This window comes from Eriocheir sinensis, chromosome 17 (genome assembly GCF_024679095.1).
Source record: "Eriocheir sinensis breed Jianghai 21 chromosome 17, ASM2467909v1, whole genome shotgun sequence".
NCBI lineage: Eukaryota > Metazoa > Arthropoda > Malacostraca > Decapoda > Varunidae > Eriocheir > Eriocheir sinensis.
In genome coordinates, this window is record NC_066525.1 from 420,964 (window position 1) to 445,000 (window position 24,037).

A 24,037-nucleotide genomic window follows, 5' to 3' on the forward strand; every position below is an offset into this window, starting at 1 on the left:
CCACGTGCCCGTATAGCCGGATCGAGTTGCCGTTGACGTACTATGCAGGTAATACATATGTTGAATCAGTCTGACGGAGAAGTCACTGGTTTGACACAAAGTTATTCCAGTCCCACAGCCATAGAGTAAGACAGGGAGCACAAGGGACTTGAAGATCCGGATCCCTTCTTCACAGGTAACGACCACGTCATATACTCGTAGGCTACTTCGAGTGAGTCCATGACACCGTGGGCCAAGTCAATCCGCAGCAAGACTTCCTGGCGAGACTCACCACCACCACCACCAACAACAACAACAACAACCGCAACAACAACAACAACAACAACATATACATCCATAGTCTGGCTTAACTGAATTAACAATCAAATTACATGTAGTACTTTGACCCCGGGATCGCAAGGCAGCATGATCAGCCCGATGTGACGCGCGCGAGTCAAGATAAACTCAAGTGCCAGAGAAACGGAGGCGAGCACCGAGGCCACGATTAGCTATAGCGTGTGTCCCCCAACTTTACCACTGAACATATACTTACCCATTGTATCTCTTTGCATATTCATAGTAATGGGGCTTAGGTAAGGTGTGGCAAGACTATGACATTCGATTTCTTCTGAAGGTATAGGCATTATATTACACCAAAACGTTGGCTGTCACAACCTAAACTTTGGGGTTGCATGGTCCTGGGTTGCCGTGGGTGGCAGGGCTACACGTTGTGGGTGATGGCTGGATATTTTGGCAACAGGGCCAGGGCACTGGGCACTCCGTGACTGTGTGAGCCAGACACTGGCTGGACACGCTGACTCAGGCACGACCACACTTGATCCCGACAGGGTAAGGCACAGGGCAAGGACTCTTTGTATTCTTTGGCACTTTGACGCTTTGCTTTAGAGTTGAGGCCGGTATTCTCAGACGCTTCCACCTCCCACATCTCCAAAGACCGAAAAGGAGATTAATCGGGTTCTCATGATTTTTTTTCTTCATATTCAGGCACAGAATTGAAGGGTTTAGACTACCACCAGGGTCATTAAACTACCCCTGGAAATGCCTAACTCCTACGAAAGCCTTGTCAAATATGAGAGCTTGGGCGCCGGAAGGTTTATTTAAGAATCCACCCCTAATTAAGGCCCCCAAAAGCACAAGGCAATTAAGGACTCTTTGAACAGCGGCTCTAAAAATTTCGGCTCCAGTTAACCTTTTACCCCTTTTTCATCAGTAAACTATTGTTGACTCCCGACTTTTACCGTGGAAAAAACTGAAGAAAAGTATGACTATGAAGAAACTGTCACATATTTCTTTAATTAAACTGCTGCTATGTAAGTTGATCACGGTGGCGGAGGAGTGTGCACCATTGCTGATATACTTTCTGCGCCTACTCGTTAAATATTCTCATGAACCTTTCTTGCGCCTAGTGTTGACGGGGCCGTATACTCGATAACCCTCACGACGCTCACAACATTTATTGATCTCTCTCTCTTTCCCAACTTTACTAACCTGTGCAGGAAGGTGCGTAACCCCATCCACAGTTACGATGGTCGAAGAAAAGGCCCTAACGGAAATTTTGAAGGTGCCGACAGTTATTCTATTACCTGACGCTACCGCAGAACGAGAGACAAGGCCGTGGACGTCTCTTCTCCCTCCCCCCTCCCTTTTTATCTGCATTCTTATACCCCCGAAAGAAAACTGGCGTGTGGGAAGGGGCAGGCCGCGGCCATACTTACGTTAAAACTGCATCGATATATGAATATTTTCTTCTGTTATCTTATGCAAGTATCCATTTCGTCGGTCCTTTGAGCCTCTGGAGGAGAGAACTCTTAACCCGACACAGGGCTAGTGCGACATCCGGGTTACTACAGTTTACCTTCCCCAGGTGTTCCCAGGTACCCATGCATTTATCGACTAACGCGAATGGAAAAGTGAACTAGCTGGGTGGGCTGCACGCCGACTGCCTAGGCAGGGATTCGAACCCAGGCCTGTAGATTCGTAGTTAGGAACGCCAGCCACTGGACTTCAGAGGCGAATTTGTCATCTAATATAGTAGGAATAATAATACGTGCACATTTATCTAGTAGTAATGTTTGATGGTAATAGATACATCGACGCAGCACTCTCTCGCCCCATGTCAGTGGTGCTGCACATGCTGTAAGCGTCGCGAGGGTTATCGAGCCCCGTCAACACTAGACAGAAGAAGGTTGTGAGGAATGTAAAGAAATGTGAGAAAGAAATGTTGTGAGAGAGAAAGATACGCTATTGCTGCGCGTGGTCCCAGTGCTCATCTCCGTAGCATTAGCCCTTGAGCCTTGAGTAGTAGGTTAGATTAAGTTACCATACGAAAAAGTGATAATATATGAACGCCCAAAGTAACATAGGGAATAGAAAACATCTCTCGGCACCTTTCCATGTTATTTCCACGGACATTTGAGGAAGAGGTGCTTGTGTAAGGGAATGAGGAAGAATGTCAGAGAGAGAGACGAGAAAGGGGAGGTGAAGAAGTGAAGAGAAGGAGAAAGAAAAGACGATTAATTAGACGCAAGAGAAGTCAAATTACTACCAGGGTCATAAGACTACCCCTGGAAATACCCATAACTCCTACGAAAGCCTTGTCAAATATGTGTGCTTAGAAATATGACCCTAAGCCCGTATTGTTATTAAACATTTCGGTGCCCAAGCTCACATATTTAAGGCTTTCGTAGGCGTTGTGGGCATATCCAAGGGTAATTTTATGACCCTGGTGGTAGTCTGACCGTGAACCTAAAAGAACACTCATGAGAACCCGACTGATCTTCTTCATGGGCTTTGGAATTAGTTGTCGTGAGGGATGAGAGCGCTTGGTAGTAGTCTGACCCTTCCTCTGTACCGTGAACCTAAAAGAACACTCATGAAACAGTTGATTTGAGGGGCGGAAGCGTCTGAGAATACCGAGTCGTAGAGGAAAGGAGGAAGGATGCCAGGGAGGAGTGGCCGGTTGGGCGGTATTGAGGGGGCGGGGCAGAGGGCAGAGAGGTTGAGTAGCGGCCTCCCTCTTGATGCAGACCACCACCCCCGCGCCCCCACCCCGCCCATTACGCTACAGGAAGGCCACATCCACGAGAGAGAGAGAGAGAGAGAGAGAGAGAGAGAGAGAGAGAGAGAGAGAGAACCCTACATCGCACTTACTCAATCGAGGTAACCCATATCCTGTCCTCTTTGCCTCCCCCCGCCCTATCCTCCACCACCATCACCATCACCACCACCACCACCACCACCACCTCTCCTTTTCCCACTCCCACCATGAGCCGTTTAACCCTTACCACTTCTCTCGTTCCGTCACTTCCCCTTCCTCCTTCCCTTCTCTCTCTCTCTCTCTCTCTCTCTCTCTCTCTCTCTCTCTCTCTCTCTCTCTCTCTCTCTCTCTCTCTCTCTCTCTCTCCTTCCCGCCCCCCCCCCCCCCGCTCTTTATCTCTCCTTTCCTCTCCTGCACGATCCCCTCTCTTAAGCTATGCCATTCTTAACATTTCTGTGGGTTCTGTGAGGTGAATTTATTTATAGTAGAACAACAGCAACAACAACAACAGCAACAAGGAGAATATGAAGAAGAAGAAGAAAAAGAAGAAGCCTCTTAAAAACTATATTATTTTCTCATGCAAATGGACTTGACCCCCGAGGAAGGAAGTCAGGAGGGAAAGGGAGGCGGAGGAGGAGGAGGAGGAGGAGGAGGAGGATGGGACAGGAGCCGTACGCGGGTTCCTCAAGGGCATGACTCTGCGAGGGCCTCCCGAGAGTTGTTGGGACTTCACTATGGAGGCATCCTGTCTGGCCGGGCCGACACTCGTGGCCTTCCTGTTGCCCGCGCACACACACACACACACACACACACACACACACACACACACGTACAAACCATACAATCCATTCGGTGTCCCTTTGATTACTGCTCACAAAAGCTAACTTCCGTGGACTGGTAACTGACCTCTCATTTCCTGCCTCACGCCAAATATACCGCTTAATGGTGTGTGTGTGTGTGTGTGTGTGTGTGTGTGTGTGTGTGTGTGTTCTTTGCTATGAATCAGTTTAATGGGTTCAGATACTTCTAATTGTCGTGTCTGACTGATTATGTTTTCGCATCGGCTGCTGTCTATCGTCTATCATCTATCATTTCTCTCTCTCTCTCTCTCTCTCTCTCTCTCTCTCTCTCTCTCTCTCTCTCTCTCTCTCTCTCTCTCTCTCTCTCTCTCTCTCTCTCTCTCTCTCTCTCTCTCTCTCCTCTTTCGCTCGCTCCCTTCCCTCCTTCTCTTCTTCAGTGTACTTCAAAACTTTCATCTTCTTCCCTCTCTGTCCTCGCTCGCTCCCATCCTTTCCTCTCTTCTTTAATCATTCTTCAAAACTTCTTCTCCCCTCTCTCTCTCTCCTCTCTCGCTCCCTTCCATCCATCGCTCCTCGCTAGCTGTCTCCCTTCCCTCTCTCTCGTCTCCTTCAGTACCTGTTGTCCTCCCCGCAGATGGTGGCAACGTTGGCAGTGGTGGTGGACGGGACGACGCAGGAGGGGCTGAGGGAGGGCGCCAAGCGGGTCCTCGCCCACGTCCGCCCGCACTGGCAGCAGCCCAACCTCACCTTCAAGGTTTTGGCGTTAACACCATATTACTATTTCATCGACGAATTATTAAACTGTACAAGATAAAAGAATGAGAATCTGCCTCCATTCTCATGCTCTGCTCAAAAACAGGATTACGGCTCAGGGCTTAATTAATTAGCTGCAAATGAACTGTCACATTCTCTTTCATTATTACGGAGCATCGGACGAAGTGTTAGATTGTGCATGATGAAAGAATGAGAATCTTCCTCCATTCTTATGCTCCGCTCAAAACAAGGATTCGTATAACAAGTCAGGGCTTACTTAGCGGCCACTCCTCTTGACTCTTTTGTAGGAGCATTGAGTAGCGGGCTTTTTTTTTCATTATTGTTTCCTTTTTTTTGCCCTTTAACTGTTTCTTCTACTGTAAAAAAAAAAAAAGAGCTATCACAGTCAATTCAGTCTATGCAGCGTTTATGAGAGGCTTCCCAAAGGCATTAGCCATGTCACTCAACACTGAGGCTTCCCCGAGGGCGTGCATGGGGGAAGCCTCGGGGCGGGGAGAGGGTGGCGGGAAGGAAGCGCTCAGGTCCATCGGTTTTGTCGACAGACGTACACTGCCGGCGTGACCAACATCCTGGTGGGCGTGTGGTGCGGCAAGGAGAGCGAACAGGTGCTGGTGCGAGTCTACGGCAACAACACCCACCTCTTCATCGACCGCCAGCAGGAGATCGACACCATGAAGGTAACACACAAGGCTCGGTATTCTCAGACACCGCCACCTCTCACGTCAACTATATCCAAAGGCCAAAAATGAGACAAATCGGGTTCTCATGAGTGCTTCTTCAGATTCAAGGCACAGAGGAAGGGTCAGAATACCACCAGGGTCATAGGAGGTGAATCAGGTTCTTATGAGCGCTTCTTCAGATTCAAGGCACAGAGGAAGGGTCAGAATACCACCAGGGTCATAAAACTACCCTTGGAAATGCCCCCCAAACGCCTATGAAACTCACCTATATCAATCAGCTATTTCCAGAGGCCGAAAAAGGAGGTGAATCAGGTTCTCATGAGTGTTTCTTCAGGTTCAAGGTACAGAGGAAGGGGCAGAATACCACCAGGGTCATAAAACTACCCTTGGAAATGCTCCCACAATGCCTATGAAAGCCGTGTCAAATATGTGTGCTTGGGGTTCGAAATGTTAAAGAATGGAGGGGCCTTCTGGGGTGCCTGAGCCTCTCTGGGTGGGAGGCCGGCCGAGTGACTGTGTTTGTGTCCCCCAGGCGGTGCACGGGGCGGGTTGTGGCCCTCAGGTGTTCGCGGCCTTCACCAATGGGCTGTGCTACGCCTTCACGCCCGGGGTGCCGCTTACCATCCAGGATGTGACGCGGGAGCCGGTGTGGAAGGCCAATGCCAGGCAGATGGCCACCTTCCACAGGATCCAGGTGAGAGACATGCTCGGGAGCAAGTCTGGTAGTTATTTTAGCAACGTATCTCACACCTTTCTTCCCTGGTAAAAAAGATAAGGTGAGGATTGCATATCAGGTACATTTCTGCTTATTTTTATCATTTAAGGGAAGGATATCACAGGTTCTCTCTTCATTATGATGATACTGTGTCCCCCTTCAGACCGGCGAGCAGCAGAGGCCCATGCTGTTCACCAAGCTGCGTCAGTTCCTCCTCCTCCTGCCGCCCGCCTTCACCGACCCGAAGAAACAGAAAAGGTACTTGAAAAGTGCTGCAGAGGAAGATTGTATAGCATTAAAAACCTTCCTAGCGGTCTGAAATACGTCTATAGGGTACGTTAGGAAAAGTTTGTATAACGTTAAAAACTTATATACGACTTGGGAACATTAGGAAAGTTTTGTATAGCATTAAAAACCTTTCTAGCGGTCTGAAATACGTCTATAGGGTACGTTAGGAAAGGTTTGTATAACGTTAAAAACTTCTATACGACTTGGGAACATTAGGAAAGTTTTGTATAGCATTAAAAACATTCGTAGCGGCCTGATATACATTTAAGATACTTTAAAAAAAGGTTTTGACCCCCTGCCAGGCTGGAGGAGAGCGCCTGCACTAGGGACGCTCTGGTTCGCCTGACGGAGGAGCTGGAGGTGCAACTGGCGCCCCTCGGCTGTCCCGTCGTGTTCTGCCACAACGACCTGGTCATGAGGAACATCATCTGGGACGAGGACTCCGCCTCCGTCTCCTTCATCGACTTCGAGTACTCGGCCCCGAATTATCAGCCTTTCGACATCGCAAACCACTTCAGCGAATACTGCGGTGAACCTCCTAGTCCTTCTTGCACGCTCTTTGTATAGAAACTTCGTAGAAATCAGACACAGATAATCCCTTCTATCCAAGTGAATCAAATAGAACACTTACCAGCCACGAGTCTAACATTGGTCATCGTTCTGCAGGGATGGACGAGATGGACTACGGCCTGTATCCCCGCGTGGAGGCGCAGAAGGAGTGGCTGCGGTGCTACCTGGCAGAGTTCCGCGGCGTGCCCGAGGACGAGGTGGTGGAGGGGGACGTGGAGCTCTGGCGGGCCTGGGTCACAAAGTTCACCCTCGCCTCGCATCTGTTCTGGGGCGTGTGGGCGTTCCTGCAGGCCTGTCACTCCTCCATAGACTTCGATTACGTAAGGTTAGTCCGTGTAGTGAGTGAGTGAGTTAGTTAGTCAGTTAGTGTGTGTGAGTGTGTGTGTGTTATGTGTGTGTCCCCCCCTCCCATCTCTCTCTCTCTCTCTCTCTCTCTCTCTCTCTCTCTCTCTCTCTCTCTCTCTCTCTCACTAACAACAACAACAAAATCCTCTATTCTTACAAAAAATGTATTCACTTCACCTGCTCGTTCTCGCCAGGTACGGAATCGGTCGTCTGGCGGAGTATAAGAAGAACAAACAGGCGGTGTTTGCTCTGGACGTGGGCACTGCAGCAGCTTCCTCGCCCACCACCGGAGCCAGCAGCTGAAGTCCATTGGTGCAGTCTGTCCCGCCAGTCACGTGTATGTATGTATGTAGGATAGCCTCGGCAGTGTCGTTGCTTAGTAACGCCAGGTCTTCATATAATGGGTACTGTCTTTCCTTCCTCTTCATCTTCCGTTACTTTTTGCTGTGTCATTTTGCGCTTCTTGCTAAAGTTGAGTATTTTTTCTCATGATTTTGTTCTTGTTCTTGCTCTTGTGTTTCTTGTTTTTCTTCTTCATCTTTTCATGTTGTTGTTATTTATGTATCTTTCTATCTATTTACCTATGTCTGTTTTTCTTGTTTATTAATTTGTGTTTCTCCATTTACAGAGGCAAGCTTGGACACGGCGCTAGCCCTGGCACACTATACACAGGTGTCACCAAGTTCGCCTGTCACTGATTTTTACCTGCGAGAGCTCGTGTGGTCTGGCTCTCCCGTACGCCTTCACGCTGTTATGTACCTCTATATACACTTACGAAAGCCTCATGTAATAATATCTACTCGCTTGTTGACTTTACACGTATTATGACTTGACTCAGAAAGAACTAATTCGTTTTCAAGACAAGCTTTTGACGTGGTGGTATGAATAAGCCATCTCTAGTTTCCCCATAAGAAATTTCTATTGAACGAGAGTAATATGAAAAAATGAATAGTGTTATGGTGGGCAACTAGGATGAACAGTTCCATATATTAACATATTTACGAGAGAAACTTACTCTTTTCTGCATCGAAGGAGTTACATCTGTTCTTTTGTATCATTGTCTGCTATGCTGCTCCGTTACATGAGGTTATTTTTCGCTCACGACAAATTGCAATGCATCTGATATATACGGACTGAGTTATATAAGCCTACTGGAGTGCGCGTCACGAATCTCCCTCCTTTTTTTCCCATATTACTTTCCTCTCCTCCCTTGCATCTCTTCCCCTGCTTATCTAGAAAGAAAGAAAAAATCTCCCTGCATTATATTGAGGGCGCCCAGTTCATCCAAACCCCTGACGACTTGACACACTTCACTCTCAGTTTCCTAACAATTCCACCATAAAGAAAAACTGAGGCCACCATCGTCTTCCTGAGAACATTCTGCATCACACTAACATCAATTCGAAACCATAATGTAAAAGCAAATATTCGAAAATGAAGGCTAAATAAAGTATTGTGCAAAAACATTTTCTTGTACCTAATATCCATTCAAAGCCTTAGAACTGGTAGGCTATTTTTCGTCGCATCAGTTCTACGACTTACAGATAGGTAGAATGATAGAGAAGAAGAAGAAGAAGAAGAGGAAGAAGATGCTAATAAAGACATAGTCCCTCTGGTAATGTCAGGCCAAAAAGAAGAAGGGTCAGACTACCACCAGGGTCATAAAACTACCCCTGGAAATGCCCAAAACTCCAACGAAAGATGTGTCAAGTATGTGTGCACGTATTCCTTCTGGTAATGTCAGGCCAAAAAGAAGAAGAATAAGGGTCAGACTACCACCAGGGTCATAAAACTACCCCTGGAAATGACCAAAACTCCTACGAAAAAGGTGTCAAATATATGTGTGCATCGGTGCCCTCAAGCGATGTCAAGTTGCCCGCGGCCGGGGATGGCGGGAAGGCGCGCCGTCGTCTGCTGCTTGTTGCGGCTCATTATCAGTTATCATTGTGTTTGTGGCGTATTATTAGATATCATCGAGGCTGTATCATCTCCACACACCCATGGAGGATGCCGTGTCAACGCTCAAGGTATGGTTTAGAGACTGGGTTGTTGTGTGCACGAGGTGGATTTAGCCACAACAGAAGACAACGTGTGCAGTGATGCTCGATTCTATTGCCTTTTATTAGAGTTTAGGGCATTTCCAGGGGCAGTTTCATGACCGTGGTGGTAGTTTAACCCTTCTTCTGTACCATGAGCCTAAAAACACACTCATTGAAATACGACTGAGCTCCTTTTTGGCCTTTGGATATAGTTGATGTGAGTGTCGGAAGCGTCAGGCAATACGGACTTTTATGTTGCCCGCTCTCGCCTCCCACTTAACATCCAGTATGCATTTCCATTATCTAAGCTCTCATAGCGTTAATCTCCCGTCCCGGTCAAAGATAGGCTCGCAATGGTGAGTTTAGGTAATGAGACGTGTACTTTTTGCCGGGAAATGCACGGAGAATATAATTAAAAGATGATTACATGAGGTTCTATCGCTCGTCCCGGTGTCGCGGGTGACACCGGCTCAGCTGATCGAGAAGGTGCCGATTAAGGATATGCTGTAGAAGTGCACCCAAGGCATACAAGGGGAATTCTACCCCCTGAGGATGGCAATGCATGGGCTACCTGTCACCTGCCGGGTATATGGTAAACTAGGCCATTATACTACAGGGTATACTACAGAAGTGCACCCGAGGCATACAAGGGGAATTCTAACCCCTGAGGGTGGCAGTGCATGGGGCCACCTGTCGTCTGCCGGGTATCAGTGGCCAAGTCCACCCAGGGAGCCGAAACACTGTCCCTGGGGTGGAAAATATTGTTGACACCTTGTTGAGACTCGGCCAAGGTGCATTTTCCTGACCTGTTTAGAAGTATGTGTTAAGTGTTTTGGTGTAGAGGTGTGCAGGGTTATGTGCGTACGTGAGTGTGTGTGTGGGTGTGGGTGTGGACGTGTGTGGTGAGAGGTAGAGAGGAGGAAGGGAGGGGGAGGTTGCTAAGTGTGGGAGGGGTTGCATTCTTCTGACTTGTTTAGAAATTTGTGTCATGTGTTGAGGTGTGGAGAGGTGTGTGGTGTTGTGTGTGTGCGTGTGTGTGTGTGTGTGGTGAGAGGTAGAGAGGGGGAGATTCCTAACATAACAGTGAGAGGTGGAGGGGAGTGGTGGGTGAGGGGGTGATGGGAGATAGAGAGGGAGGAAGAGGCACTCATACACTGGCCAACACGTGTTACATAGAGGCGACTACGTGGGTTTAGTTTTCTCCACAATATCACCCGACAACATAAACTTTGGTGGTCTTTACGCGGAGCCTCGCCGTGCTCCAGTGAAAGCCAACGAGGTGCGTGACTTCACACCTCCTTTCTACGCTTCCCTGCGTCACTATGTCGCTCGCCGCACATCCGTCATGTTCCCCGCAGCCTCTTAATTCCCAACATTGTGCGGCAAGGTGCTCCGTCCAATAGGAATACTTTTTTTTTGGTGAACTCTTAATCCGGTGTAGCCTATAGTGTCTCCTGGTGTAGCGGCGCGGCGAGGGAGAGGGAGGACGTGCGTGACATAGCACTTGTTAGTACTTCGAAACTCAAGTCCAAGGCGGTGGCGTGGTGTGGGTGGGGGCAGGATTTACAGACACGCAGACGCACATGCAAACGGACAGAGCAAGCTTAAATATAAAGACACGTAGAGAGATAGAAGTCACCGTGTGTATGGGGTCATATATAGACAGACACGTACACAAGTAGAATGAAAGGTAGATAAGGTTGAGAGAAGTCAGTCTGTATAGGGGTCATTAATAGACAAGCTGACACATAGAATAAAAGTCAGATAACAGTTTGAGAGGGAAGTCTTTGTGTGTATAGGTGTGAGTCGTACCTAGAAACCATCCAACCAAGGGAAAGGGAGAAAGAAGAAGGGAGTGCAACGGGAAACTCGGAAACAGTCATCCTGGTAATGAGAGAGTCAGGTAAACCGCGGGAAAGGGAGGGAGTTAGGGAGACGGAGATAGGAAGGAGAGACAGACAGACGGGAAGGAAGTGAGACCCGCACGGAGAGAGACAGAGAAAGAGACCTAAGACCTACCATTACCACGTGTCCGCTTGTCAGTCTAGAGGCGGTATTGAGTGATTTCCAGTAGTAGTTTAATAACCCTGGTGGTAGTTTGACCCTTCTTCTGTGCCATGAACCTACAAAAACACTCATTAGAACCCGACTGATTTCATTTTCGGACTTTGGAAACAGTTAATGGTGAGAGGGGAAAAAGTGTAAGAATACCAACATATGAGTAGGTCCGAATCTCGTGAGGCTCTTATTGATGGTGTGTGTAGCGGCTCGCACCATTAGCAAAGCGACCGCGATCACTGTTCCCACATAAATCACCATCCTTCCTTCCTTCCTTTTATTTTTCCTGTATCCAACCACCACGGCTTATATTATAGCTCCGAATCTTATGCGAACTCCACTCAAACAGGTAGATAGATAGACGTTCCCTTTATACTACAACACACTGATATACAGCCGCTGTCGTCTCGCTAACAGTTTCGGTCATATTCTTAAAAAATTCGGCGCCCAAGCATTCGTATTTGACAAAGCTTTCGTATGAGTTCTGGACATTTCTATGGGTAGTTTTATGACCCTGGTGGTAGTCTGACCATTCTTCTGTACCGTGAACCTAAAAGAACACTCCTTAGAACCCGATTAATCTCCTTTTTGGCCTTTAGAAATAGCACTTAAATCTATTCCTTCCTTATCTTTTCCTATCTGGTTCTCCGTCGACGCTGACTTACACGATTCTTTGGCTACCACCACCACCATCACCACCACCACCATCACCACCACCACCACCACCACCACCACCCTCTATTCACCTGTGCACCTGAATACCACCACCTGTCGCACCTGCTTAGAATACCAGTGAAAGATGAAGGTTAAGGATTCGTACCTGAGGGCATGGAGTGACATCTCCGGCCAACAGGTGTCATATAAGCCAGGTATTCCCTCTCTCTCTCACACCCTCCTCCTCCTCCTCCTCCTCTCCTTTTCTTCTTCTCTCTCCCGTGCCCTATACACATACACGGACCCGTCTCCCAACACTCCGACCCGTTTACATGTGTCACTCCTTCCTTGGGTTATACAAAGGTAGAAGTTTTAATTACAGGGGATTAGTGAAGGGAAGGTAAGGGAAGGGAGGGGAGGGTATCGTGGGTAGAGTCACGTCCCTCGAGCATCCCCTAACGAACAGATGTGTGATGGGTGCGTTTTTAGTGTAGTTGAGCTTACGGTTCTAACGTCACGAAATCCTAATGAAAGCTTGACGTTACTCTTGAAAATATTGTGGATAGTGTTTTTGTCTTTAAATTTCACAACATAACCAAAAACACTTCTACTACTGTTACTATTGCTACTACTACTACTACTACTACTACTACTACTACTACTACTACCACCACCACCATCACCATCTCTTCTGATCAAGGTATTAAGTGACATATGTCGAGGCTTGGCAAAGGAAGACGGCGACAGAATCAAGAAAAGGAATAAATATAAAAAGAAATACGCGCCTCATGGTTTCCAGAAGTACTAAATAAAGGGGAAGGAGGAGATAGAAATTGAATAATAGATCGACCGAATCCCTCAACAGTAAAAAAAGAAAAAAAAAACTATAATCCATACACAGAGAATCTTTATATTATGTGTGTGTGTGTGTGTGTGTGTGTGTGTGTGTGTGTGTGTGTGTGTGTGTGTGTGTGTGTGTGTGATGATGTCAGTGATTGAGCACAAATCTCTGTACTATACAAGATTTTTCTCAGGACCGTAAGAGGAGGAGGAGGAGGAGGATAGGATTATAGATTTCGCTGTCTTTCTCGTTACTCAGGATGCTGTATGTGAGAGAGGAGGAGGAGGAGGAGGAGAAGGATAGGATTATAGATTTCGCTGTCTTTCTCGTTACTAAGGATGCTGTATGTGAGTGAGAAGAGGAAGAGGAGGAGGAGGAAGAGGAGAAGGAGGGAGAGGACCAAACTAGGTGGACCAACTCTAGTATCAATACACTACATTTCCATTCCTCTTTTTCATCTATCTTCTTCTTCTGCATCAACTCCCTCACCCACTCCGTACTCATGCCGATCACGTGCCACTCAGCGCTACTTCGTCCGGTCATTACCATCGTGCGTGAGGTGGGAGCTAGAAGAGAAAAATGATCAAAAAATAAAAGATGAATCAGCGAGAAATTTCAAGATTCGGTCTTTAACCCGCGATTCAGGTTTTCGCGAAGGAAGTCAAAATTTGAAGGACCTCCGCGTGTTGAAAATGTTCGTGTGTCTGTCTGGTCTTGGGAACCGTACGTCGACCTGCCTAGCTGCCTGCCTTCCTTCCTTCCTTCCTTTTTTCCCTTCTTTTTTCCCTTCCTTCTTGCTTTCTTCTTTCTTTTCTTCCTTCCTTCTTATTTACATGTCCTCCATCCTTTCTTCCTTCCTTTCTTCCTTCTTGCTTTCCTTATCTCCTTCCTTTGTTCCTCTCTTTCCTTCCTTTTTGCTTTCTTCTTTCCTTCCTTCCTTATTATATACTTATCTTCCTTCCTTACTTCCTTCCTTCCTTCTTTCCTTCCTTCTTACCTATCTGTCATCCTTCCTTCCTTTCCATGCCTTTCTTCCCTTCCTTCCTTCCTTCCTTCCTTCCTTCCATCCTTCCTTTCTTCTTACCTAACTCTACCTACCTGCCCACTCTATACAAAAATCTAAACAGTTCATTGATAACCCACAAGACAGCGGCGAAGGAGAAAGAATAACTCAGTCAATCAGTCAGGGGGTTGCGTGGGTGAGTCGGTGTAAGGAAAGGGTCGCGGTATAGCTAAAGGCGAGGAGGTGACCGAGGAGGTGATCGAAGAGGCAGAGAGGTGGAACTGACATACGTGTTGAGTGTATATATCATGACGGGCAGGACTCTCGGACGTTGTGTGGCAGGATTATCCATAGGCCCTTTGTGTTGGAGGAGGAGGAGGAGGAGGAGGAGGAGGAGGAGAAGGAGGAGGAGGAGCTGAGGGAGATGAAGATATGTATGGGGGATTGAGAAGGGGGTTAAGTAATTGAGAGAGAGAGAGAGAGAGAGAGAGAGAGAGAGAGAGAGAGACCAACAGACATGCTTATCCAGCCAGCCAGCCACACACACACACACACACACACACACACACACACACATAGACAAACACTCACTCCTCCACGGCTCATTTGGTCCATCAACAGCAACAGACACACACAGACGCAATGATTTCTTTTATCTTTCATCGTTTTGCTCCATCGAACGTAAGAGGCTGTAAGTGTACCTCCTGCAGTGACGCCTCTCTTAAAACGGAGGCTGCGAGGAGGGGGGGTGAAGAAGGCGGGACAGGGAGACAGATAGAGAGAGATAGGGAGCAGAAACTATTAAAAGAATTGTAGCGTCAGAGTATTGAGTGTCACAACGGGATCTCTCTCTCTCTACACACACACACACACACACACACACACACGTTGAAGGGGACATAGGCAGGGAGTTAGTGAGTTGAGGAAAAGGAGAAAGAGGAAGAGAAGGAGGAGGAGAACGGAGAGAGAAAAAAAGAAGGAATGCTCAGACAGGTAGAGTTAATGTAAGGAAAAAATGAGGAAGAGGAGGAAGAGGAAGGGGAGGAGGAGGAGGAGGAGGAGGAGTAGATAGGGGGAAAAAGAGCCATAGATAGATTAGCCTTGTTATATTGAGCTATCCATCCATCCTCCTCCTCCTCCTCCTCCTCCTCCTCTCCTCCCTCTCTTCCTTCCTTATCTTAATTAAACCTCCTTCTGTTCTCTCTAATCCAAATGCTCGCTTACGTTACCCATTATATCACCCGTTTTCTTTTACTGTCTCTCTCTCTCTCTCTCTCTCTCTCTCTCTCTCTCTCTCTCTCTCTCTCTCTCTCTCTGTTATGTCACCCTCTTCTTTCTCCTCCTCCCTCTTTCCTCCTATCTTCCTTTTTCTCTCCCTCAGAATCAGTACGTTTAAATGACTGTCTTCGTGTCTCTCTCTCCCTCTCAGTCTCCCTCCCTCTCTCTCTCCCTCCCTTCTCTCTCTCTGGGCTTGTGAATGAGTTGGTCTAAGTATAATGTCGCTGCCTTGTCTCCTTACTGCTCCTCCGTCTTTCCTCCTCTCCTTTTGTGCCTGTGAATGAACCTGCTTGCGTGTATTATCACTATACTTGCCTTCATCCCTCCCTCCTTCTCTCTGTCGCCTTTCGTGGTTGTGAATGAGTTGGTCCAAGTATAATGTCGCTGCCTTGTCTCCTTACTGCTCCTCTGTCTTTCCTCCTCTCCTTTTGTGCCTGTGAATGAGCCTGCGTGCGTGTATTCTGTCACCATTTAACTTCATCCCTTCCGCTCTTCTATCTCTCAGTGTGTCTCCCTCCCCGTTCGTGTTTGTGAATGAGCCGGTGACGGTGCGCGTTGCTGCGTGGTGCCACGCTTGAGAACCACCAGTCACGAGTATTAGGAAGAGCGTGGGAGGAAGTGATTTGTAGCCAGACGAGATTCTTTTCACACACTCACACACACGCACGCAGACACCTCCTATATGGCTCTCGGTCTCTTGCGGGTCTGTCTGTCTGTCTGTCTGTGTATGCGTGTTTCTATGTATCTCTTATTTTTTTCTGTTTGCGTCACTGCTAAATACGTGTAGTAGGAAAGACCTCTAACTATACCGCTGTTTTCGTGCTCCCTTGTCTTAGGTATCCATATATATGCCTCGGTGGACCTTATAGCTTAAACAATCCTTCCTGTTCATTAGTTAATACACTCACTGCCTTCGCTGGGTCATATTCTTAAGTAAACATTTCGGTGGCGCCCAAGCACACACATTCAACAAGGCTTTCGTAGGAGTTTTGGTTATTTCCAGAGGGGGTAGTTTTGTGACCCTGCATGACGGTAGTTTGACAATGTTTCTGCACTATGAACGTAAAGAAAGAGTCATGGGGACGCGTCTAACCTCCTTTCTGGCCTGTGGAAATGACTATCGTAAGAGAAGGAAGCGTCTAAGAACATGCACTAGATTGACAAGCAGGAGAACGGACGGATGGAGAGACGAAGACACAGGCGGGCTATGAAAAGACAGTGTTGACGCGTGGTGCGAACTCGCGTGCTTGCCTCACTTACCACCAAGGGAAAATGATATACCTCGCCCCGGTCGCCTCGTCTATCGGGGTGAGTGAAAGCCTCGAGTCACTCACGGGAAGGTTTGTTGATGCTCTGAACGCGTGGACGAATGTCAAGTCGCGCGTCACGAGAATATGTATTGAGGTGATGTGTCGTATAAGAGCAGGAAGGAGGTGGAGGTGGAATTAGTGATAGCAGAGGAGGAGGAGGTGGTGGAAGGAGCAGTGTAAGAGGTAGAGGAGGTGGTGGAGGTAGTGGACGGGAGGGCAAGGGAGGTGGAAGTGAAGTTGGGGATGGAAGAGGAGGTGGAGGATGTGGAAGAGATGGAGGAGGTGGAAATAAGAAGTCGCTCCCACCTCCCCCATCTTATTATGTCCACAGGAAATTAACTTCATCATAGTCACTTAGAAAAACAGGAAGACGAACATTATGGGTGAAAAAAAAACATAGAGATTAATGCAGTCAGCTTGGACAAGGCGCGCAGTAACCTTTCCTCCAACGCCATCTTGAGGGGACGTGAGAATCGAGACGGGAGGGAATGGAAGATGAAAACAACTGAAAAATGAAAGATTTGAAGAATGGAAGGGAAGGAAGGAATTGAGGGTAATAGGAAGGGGCCTGAGAGTATAGGCGACAATGCTAGTGAAAATAACTGAAAAAAGAAAATTGAAAGAATGGAAGGGAAGCAAGACACAAGAAAACAAGCTAGAGTTAAGTTTATATAAGAAGTTAAGGAAAATAAAAAACTCTATAGCGGAAGATGAAAATAGATGAAAAAAAGAAAGATTGAAAGAGTGAAAGGGAAGCGAGGCACAAGGGAACCAGCAAAAATTAAGTTTATATAAGAACTTAAGGAAAATAAAACACTCTATAGCGGAAGATGAAAATAAATGAGAAAAGAATTAGAGAAAGAGTGAAAGGGAAGCAAGGCACAAGAGAACCAGTAAGAATTAAGTTTATATAAGGAGTTAAGGAAAGTAAAACACCCGACAGCGGAAGATGAAAATTACTGAAAAAAAGAAAGATTGAAAGAGTGTAAGGGAAGCAAGGCACAAGGGAACAAGCAAAATTTAAGTATATATAAAAAGTTAAGTAGAGAAATAAAATAACAAGGAGCATTATTACGGTCTTGCTCTACAATAAATACCACAATAAACCCACAGATCACGGCAGCAGGAACAGGTATATAACAAGCAAGATTCACGTATATATACATGAAAAGTTAAGGAACGTATGCACTAAATAACCACCCCCTCCCGCCCTCCTTAACAGCGCTATCATCGTCTCAACCAGAAGGAAATTTACGTGGAAAAACATAATCATATATCACCCTTAAAACAGCCCAGCAGGTGGCGAGCATACAAAACACACACGAGGTTGGAGATAATGAGAAGTTTAAACGATACAGAAGTAGGGAGAGCAAGCAAGGAGGGACCCAGCGAAGACATTATCATAATTTTCATGCGCTTAGAAAATAAACAGCAATGGATAAGGAAGTGGCAGAAAGCAAGCAAGGAAGGTGAACATAACAAAGAGTAACAAAATGAAGAGAGAAGAAAGGGAGAAGGAGTTGAAAAGAAAGAATAGAAAGGGGAATGAATAAGTTAGTAAAGTAAAGAGCATATTAGGAAATTAGGAGGAATATGACGCAACGAGGACTAGAGAAAACGATGGATTTGAAAATAGGGGAGGAAAGGAAAATCTGAGAACGGGAAAAGAAGGAGGAAGGAAAAGAATGAAGAGAAAGGTGGAAAGAATAGAAAGAAAGGAAGGACAGGGAATATTACATCGTAGACTCAAGGTGATGAATGGGAAAGGAAAGCCACTTGGCAAAAACAACAAACATATGCGGAGAAAGAAAGCAAGCCAGTAGGAACCCAGCGAAGCCATCATCATCCTCATACGACTAAGAAGCGAATGTCAAGAACAGGAAGGTGATGAATGGGAGAGGAAAGCCACTTGACCAGAGAAACAAACATTCGTGCAGTCCCCCAGCAGTGACATCCTTCGTTGTGGTCAGGAATGAGCGTATAAATTAACGAGGGCGAGCACGTTGAAATAGAGAGAGAGAGAGAGAGAGAGAGAGAGAGAGAGAGAGAGAGAGAGAGAGAGAGAGAGAGAGAGAGAGAGAGAGAGAGAGAGAGAGAGAACACACACACACACACACACACACACACACACACACACTTACCGCGGTAGTGATGATGTTGAAAGCAAGACATTTATAACAGAAAGAACAAGATGAGAAATGGACGTAACTGAAAATAAACACGCAGCGCTCACAGAATCAGACCCTTTGAGAAGGAAAAGGAGGAGGAGGAGAGAGGAGAGAGGAGGAGGAGAGAGAGGAGGAGGAAGAAATAAAAAACTAAAGGTAACTTGAAAACAAACGAGAAGAATGAGACGAGAAGGAAAAGGAGGAGGAGGAGGAGAGAGAGAGAGAGAGAGAGAGAGAGAGAGAGAGAGAGAGAGAGAGAGAGAGAGAGAGAGAGAGAGAGAGAGAGAGAGAGAGAGAGAGAGAGAGATAAACACCATTACAACCCCCCATAAAACAAAGTGAGACATGACATAAACTTTGGCGAACAAGCGGAAAAGGAAAAAAAAACGAAAAAAAACGTGAGGAAAACAATGAGAAAACAAACAAAAAACAACAAAAACACCATAATTCAGAATGACATATGAAAGCCATTCATAAAAACACTCAACGGTCATTATTTTTGCGTTTCGGGGAAGAGGAGGAGGAAGAGGAGGAGGAGGAGGAAGAGGAGGAAGAGGAAGAATGGCCGTAGCAAATAAAGCACTCTGAAATAATGACAGGAAGAGGAGCTACGTTAATATATATACTACATTATTATTTATTATTATTATTATTATTATTATTATTATTATTGTTATTATTATTTTTTTTTACAGCAAGGGTGAGAGCTAAAAAACAGCCCTCCTCTACCACCCTCTCAGCGCACCGGTATAGCGAAGGCAGCGTTCATTCAGCATTCATTATCTCCATTACCGTATCGAAGCGTAAAATCAAGCCATGTTTCTCTCTCTCCCTCGCTGCCAGAGTGTGATGGAGTCCCGCTGAAGGCAAGCGTTGTGGCCATTCTTTCCTGTCTCGTGGAGTCTTGCGGTTCAGAAGGTCTTTCCTGAAGGGGGGAGGGTGATGTTGGCGTGTTGTTAGCTTAATGGCCCCATACGCCACCCGCTGAGAGGAGGGATAGTTGTGGTGTTGGTGGTGATGTTGGGTGGGTATTGCTATCCTTAGAGTGATGATGGTGTTCTCAGACGCTTCCACCCCTCACATAATCTATTTCCAAAGGCCAAAAAGGAGATCAGTCTGGTTCTTATGAGTGTTTCCTTAGGTTCACGGTACAGAGGAAGGGTCAGACTACCACCATGGTCATAAAACTACTCAACTATTTTCAAAGGCTATGAAGGAGAGTCAGGGTTCTATGAGTGTTTTTAGGGGGCTCACGATACAGAAGAAGGGTCAGACTACCACCATGGTCATAAAACTACCCCTAAAAATGCCCATATTTCTTAGACGTTTCTACCTTTCACCTCAACTATTTTCAAAGGCTATGAAGGAGTCAGTCGGGTTCTCATGAGTGTCTCCTTAGGTTCACGGTACAGAGGAAGGGTCAAGCTACCACCATGGTCATAAAACTACCCCCAAAAATTCCCATATTTCTTAGACGTTTCTACCTTTCACCCCAACTATTTTCAAAGGCTATGAAGGAGTCAGTCGGGTTCTTATGAGTGTTTCCTTAGGCTTACGATACAGAAGAAGGGTCAGACTACCACCATGGTCATAAAACTACCCCTAAAAATTCCCATATTTCTTAGACGCTTCTACCTTTCACCTCAACTATTTTCAAAGGCTATGAAGGAGTCAGTCGGGTTCTCATGAGTGTCTCCTTAGGTTCACGGTACAGAGGAAGGGTCAAGCTACCACCAGGGTCATAAAAGTACCCCTAAAAATGCCCATATTTCTCAGACGCTTCTACCTTTCACATCAACTATTTCCAAAGGCCGAAAAGGAGATCAGTTGGGTTCTCACGAGTGTTTCCTTAGGTTCACGGTACAGAGGAAGGGCCAGACTACCACCAGGGCCATAAAACTACCCCTGGAAATGCCCACAACTCCTACGAAAGCCTTGTCAAATATGTGTGTGCTTGGGAGCCGAAATGTTTATAAGAAGATTGACCTAAGTGAAATCCTAGATCATAATGGTGGTGGTGGTAGTAGTTGTGTCTGGGTGTGTGGTGTGCGTGGTGGGTGTAATGTTGTGGTGGTGGTGGTGGTGGTGGTGAGGAGGGTGGTAGTACCGTGCTGTGGTCTGAAGGTGTTCGCCGACTGTGATTCATCGCTTACGTACGTAGTTTTGGTGTGTGTGTGTGTGTGTGTGTGTGTGTGTGTGTGTTAATCATCTGGGGTGGAGTTGGCGTGTGAGTGAAGCGACGCACCCCCTGCCGTATGCTCCCCATTAGTTAGTCAGGCACAGGCTAGCACGCGGGTCCTCAAAGCACTCGGCAACTTGAACCCCGGCCGTTAGAGGCGCCGCGGAGGCTTGACAGCGCGGGGGAGGGTCACACGCCTTCCAGAGCTTGCTTGAACACTGGCCAGGCACGCAGGAAGCATCGCCCCCCTCGCCTCCCTCCTTTCCTCAACCTCCCCACCCCCTACATCCCTGCCTCGCCCTCCTCGCCCCTTCCTCGCCCCCTTCCTCCCTGCCTCGTCCCCCATCCATCAGCACGAAGCGGCGAGATGAAGAAGGAAAAAAAAGAGGAAAAAAGAAAATGATGCTCGCATGTGAGGGAGAGAACAACAAACTGCGTCGGTGGATGAGTGCAGAATGATTAGACGGATGATGCCTTCCCCTGTGTGTGTGTGTGTGTGTGTGTGTGTGTGTGTGTGTGTGTGTGGAGGAAGCTGTGGTCGGGTCCGGCATCCTCCAATCCTCCACTGGTTCTTCTATTTGCTTTCCCTGACGAGGCGTGTCAATTTAATCAATACAAAGCAAAATAAACTTGACGGCGAACAGAGGGGTTGTTAGCAGACGGAGGGGGCGGGGGTGAGGGGGGGCAGTTGGGGGGCGGGGGCGTTTGTCAGAAGCGGTGAGTTCATCGTCAACAAGGGACTCCACATTCCTGCCAATTCACCGCGGCGTGTTTACCTTATACCAGCACGAGACCTTCACCTTGCACGGGGCGTCTTGGTGGCGGTCGCGACGGGGGTGGCAATGGTGATGGTAGTGGTGGCGCCGCTCATCTGTGTCCTCTGATATCTGCTTGGCTGGGTATAGGAATGCAAGGTTACCTCTTTACCTTCCTTACCTATGTGCTACTCGTGTAAAGGAAAGGGAAGGCTGTTTAGAAAGTAATGGGAAGCAAAAGGTATTCAAATTATCCTAAGCTCAATCTCAAATACTCTTACTTATCGATCTGCTTGGCCTGGCGTGGAAAGGCAAGGCTGTTTAGAAAGCAATGGAAAGCAAAAGGTACTAAAATTGTCCTTAGTTGAACCTCGAAAACCTCTCCTTATGTATCTGTTTGTCTTGGTATAGGGCAAGGCTGATGGTAGTGTAGGGAAGCAAAAGGAACTAAAATTGCCCTTAGTTGAACCTCAAAAAACTCTCCTTATGTATCTCTTTGGCTTGGTGTAGGAAGACGAGGCTGTTGGTAGTGTAGGGAAGCAATAGGTATACTTGATTTGGCCTTAGTTGAACCTCAAAAACCTTTCCCTGTGTATCTGTCTGGCTCGATGTAGGAAGACGAGGCTGTTGGTAGTGTAGGGGAGCAATAGGTATACTTGATTTGCCCTTAGTTAAACCTCAAAAACCCTTCCCTCTGTATCTGTTTGGCTCGGTGTAGGAAGACGAGGTTGCTGATAGTGTAGGGAAGCAAAAAATATACTTGATTTGTTCTAAGTTGAATCTAGAATGCCCTTCCTTATCTAGCTATTACTTGGTGTAGGAAGGCAAGGCTATGAGGAAAGGAGACAGGGCAAGAAGAAGAAGAAGAAGAAGAAGAAGAAGAAGAAGAAGAAGAAGAAGAAGGAGAAGCCGCAGAAACAGACCGACTCAAGAAATGGCAAGTGATTAAACCAAACATTAATTTTTTTAGTCAGAAAGTGTGTTGACTTACCGAAGTGTGGACGCGTGCGCTGAATGAGAGGAGGAGGAGCAGGAGGAGGAGGAGGAGGAGGAGGAGGAGGAGGAGGAGGAAAGAAAGGCAGAAGGAAGGAAATATTTATATGAAGTGAAATACAAAAACAATGAGAGAGAGAGAGAGAGAGAGAGAGAGAGAGAGAGAGAGAGTTGATGGTGATTTATAATGCGGATTCTCGGATATGTCGGTCTGTTTGAGCTTCTAGGAAACCGACACACACACACACACACACACACACACACACACACACACACACACACACACACACACACACACACACACACACACAGTTAAATACACAGTCAGTCAATTAGTCAGTCAGTTAGTCAGTCAGTCATCCAGTCAGCCAGTCAGTCAGTCAACCATAGTTTAACCCACCCATCAATCCACCCAGTCAGTCAGTCAGTCAGTCTTCACCCCCCCTAAACGTATTGAACTAGTCCCCATTTCAACCACTCAACCAGTCAGCCAGTCAGTCAACCATATATCAACCCAGTCAGTCAACCAGTCCCTACAGCAACCTCTTTTCCTCACCCAATCAGTCAGTCAGTCACGTATCAGCCCGCCCATTCATCCAGTGAGTCAGTCAGTCAGTCTTCACCCCCTCTTAAAAGTACCTCAGTAACCTCTTTCCCTCAACCAATCAGTCAGTCAGTCAACTATATATCAACCTAGTCAGTCAGTCACGTATCAGCCCACCCATTCATCCAGTCAGTCAGTCAGTCAGTCTTCACCCCCTCTTAAAAGTTCCTCAGTAACCTCTTTCCCTCAACCAGTCAGTCAGTCAGTCAACTATATATCAACCTTGCCAGTCAGTCACGTATCAGCCCGCCCATTCATCCAGTCAGTCAGTCAGCCGCTTCACGCCTTCCCTCCTCGCCCTAAAAAAGTACCGCAGTATCCCCTCCTTCCCCTTCAATTGGCTCCCCGTGTTCACTATGTTATCAGGCAAGCCACCAATTGTCTTTAGCTAATGCTGGCGCGGCTCCCACCACCAGGGGTCCCGGCCGCGAGTTAGGGAACCTTCGGTCACTTCACGGCGAGTTTTTTCCCACGCACGCATACCTACCTTACCTTACCTATCTTCCTTACCTTACCTTTCTCTCCCTCTCTCTTTCTTCTCTCTCTTTCTCTCTCTCTCTGTCTTGGGGTCCTCAGTGCTTCTCCTGTAAACACCGAGTAGCCGTTGTCTTGTATATGTTCAGGTTCTATTATATGTTGTTTGAAATCTCGTCTTATTTTTCACCGGCGTTGTTTCTTCTCTGGGTGTCTTGTAGCGATAATACTCTTCAGGTTGTATTGCGTATAATATCCTCTATTCTTTATTGCTTGGCGCCTCTTGTGGTTGTCCTAGTAGATGGATGTTGCTGTTCCCTCTAATGACAGTGTTTCAGTTTGCCTTTACATACCGCGAGGGATAGATATATAGATGTTGGATGTTGTGTTCTGAGCAGGCATGTTTCTCCTACGACCCTCGTGTTGCCAGTCAGTCAGTCAGTGGTTGTGCCTGCCCTGTGCTTTTTGAGTG

At 47.0% G+C, this 24,037-nt stretch overlaps 1 protein-coding gene across 2 annotated transcripts; it reads left to right on the plus strand.

Annotated features, from left to right (window-relative positions):
* The first annotated feature begins 681 nt into the window (after positions 1–681).
* On the plus strand, positions 682–8,675 carry LOC126999694 (ethanolamine kinase 1-like). Of its 2 annotated transcripts, none has more exons than XM_050862437.1 (9): positions 682–828; positions 4,472–4,591; positions 5,154–5,288; positions 5,824–5,985; positions 6,170–6,264; positions 6,597–6,823; positions 6,961–7,189; positions 7,404–7,550; positions 7,838–8,675. In XM_050862437.1, the coding sequence occupies exons 2-8, from the start codon at positions 4,472–4,474 to the stop codon at positions 7,510–7,512; spliced, it is 1,077 nt and encodes a 358-aa protein (XP_050718394.1). In that variant the 5' UTR covers positions 682–828; the 3' UTR covers positions 7,513–7,550; positions 7,838–8,675. The 2 variants fall into 2 exon arrangements, with proteins under 2 accessions (XP_050718394.1, XP_050718393.1); XM_050862436.1 differs by having other exon boundaries at positions 7,404–7,546.
* The last annotated feature ends 15,362 nt before the right edge of the window (positions 8,676–24,037 follow it).

What these genes read in the sequence shown, in the direction of transcription:
- LOC126999694 (XM_050862437.1), top strand. Translation starts at nt 4,472, where the DNA reads ATGGTGGCAACGTTGGCAGTGGTGGTGGACGGGACGACGCAGGAGGGG. An exon ending in CCACCTTCCACAGGATCCAG is followed by an intron (nt 5,986 to 6,169) that starts GTGAGAGACATG and finishes GTCCCCCTTCAG; the next exon opens with ACCGGCGAGCAGCAGAGGCC. An exon ending in CCACTTCAGCGAATACTGCG is followed by an intron (nt 6,824 to 6,960) that starts GTGAACCTCCTA and finishes ATCGTTCTGCAG; the next exon opens with GGATGGACGAGATGGACTAC.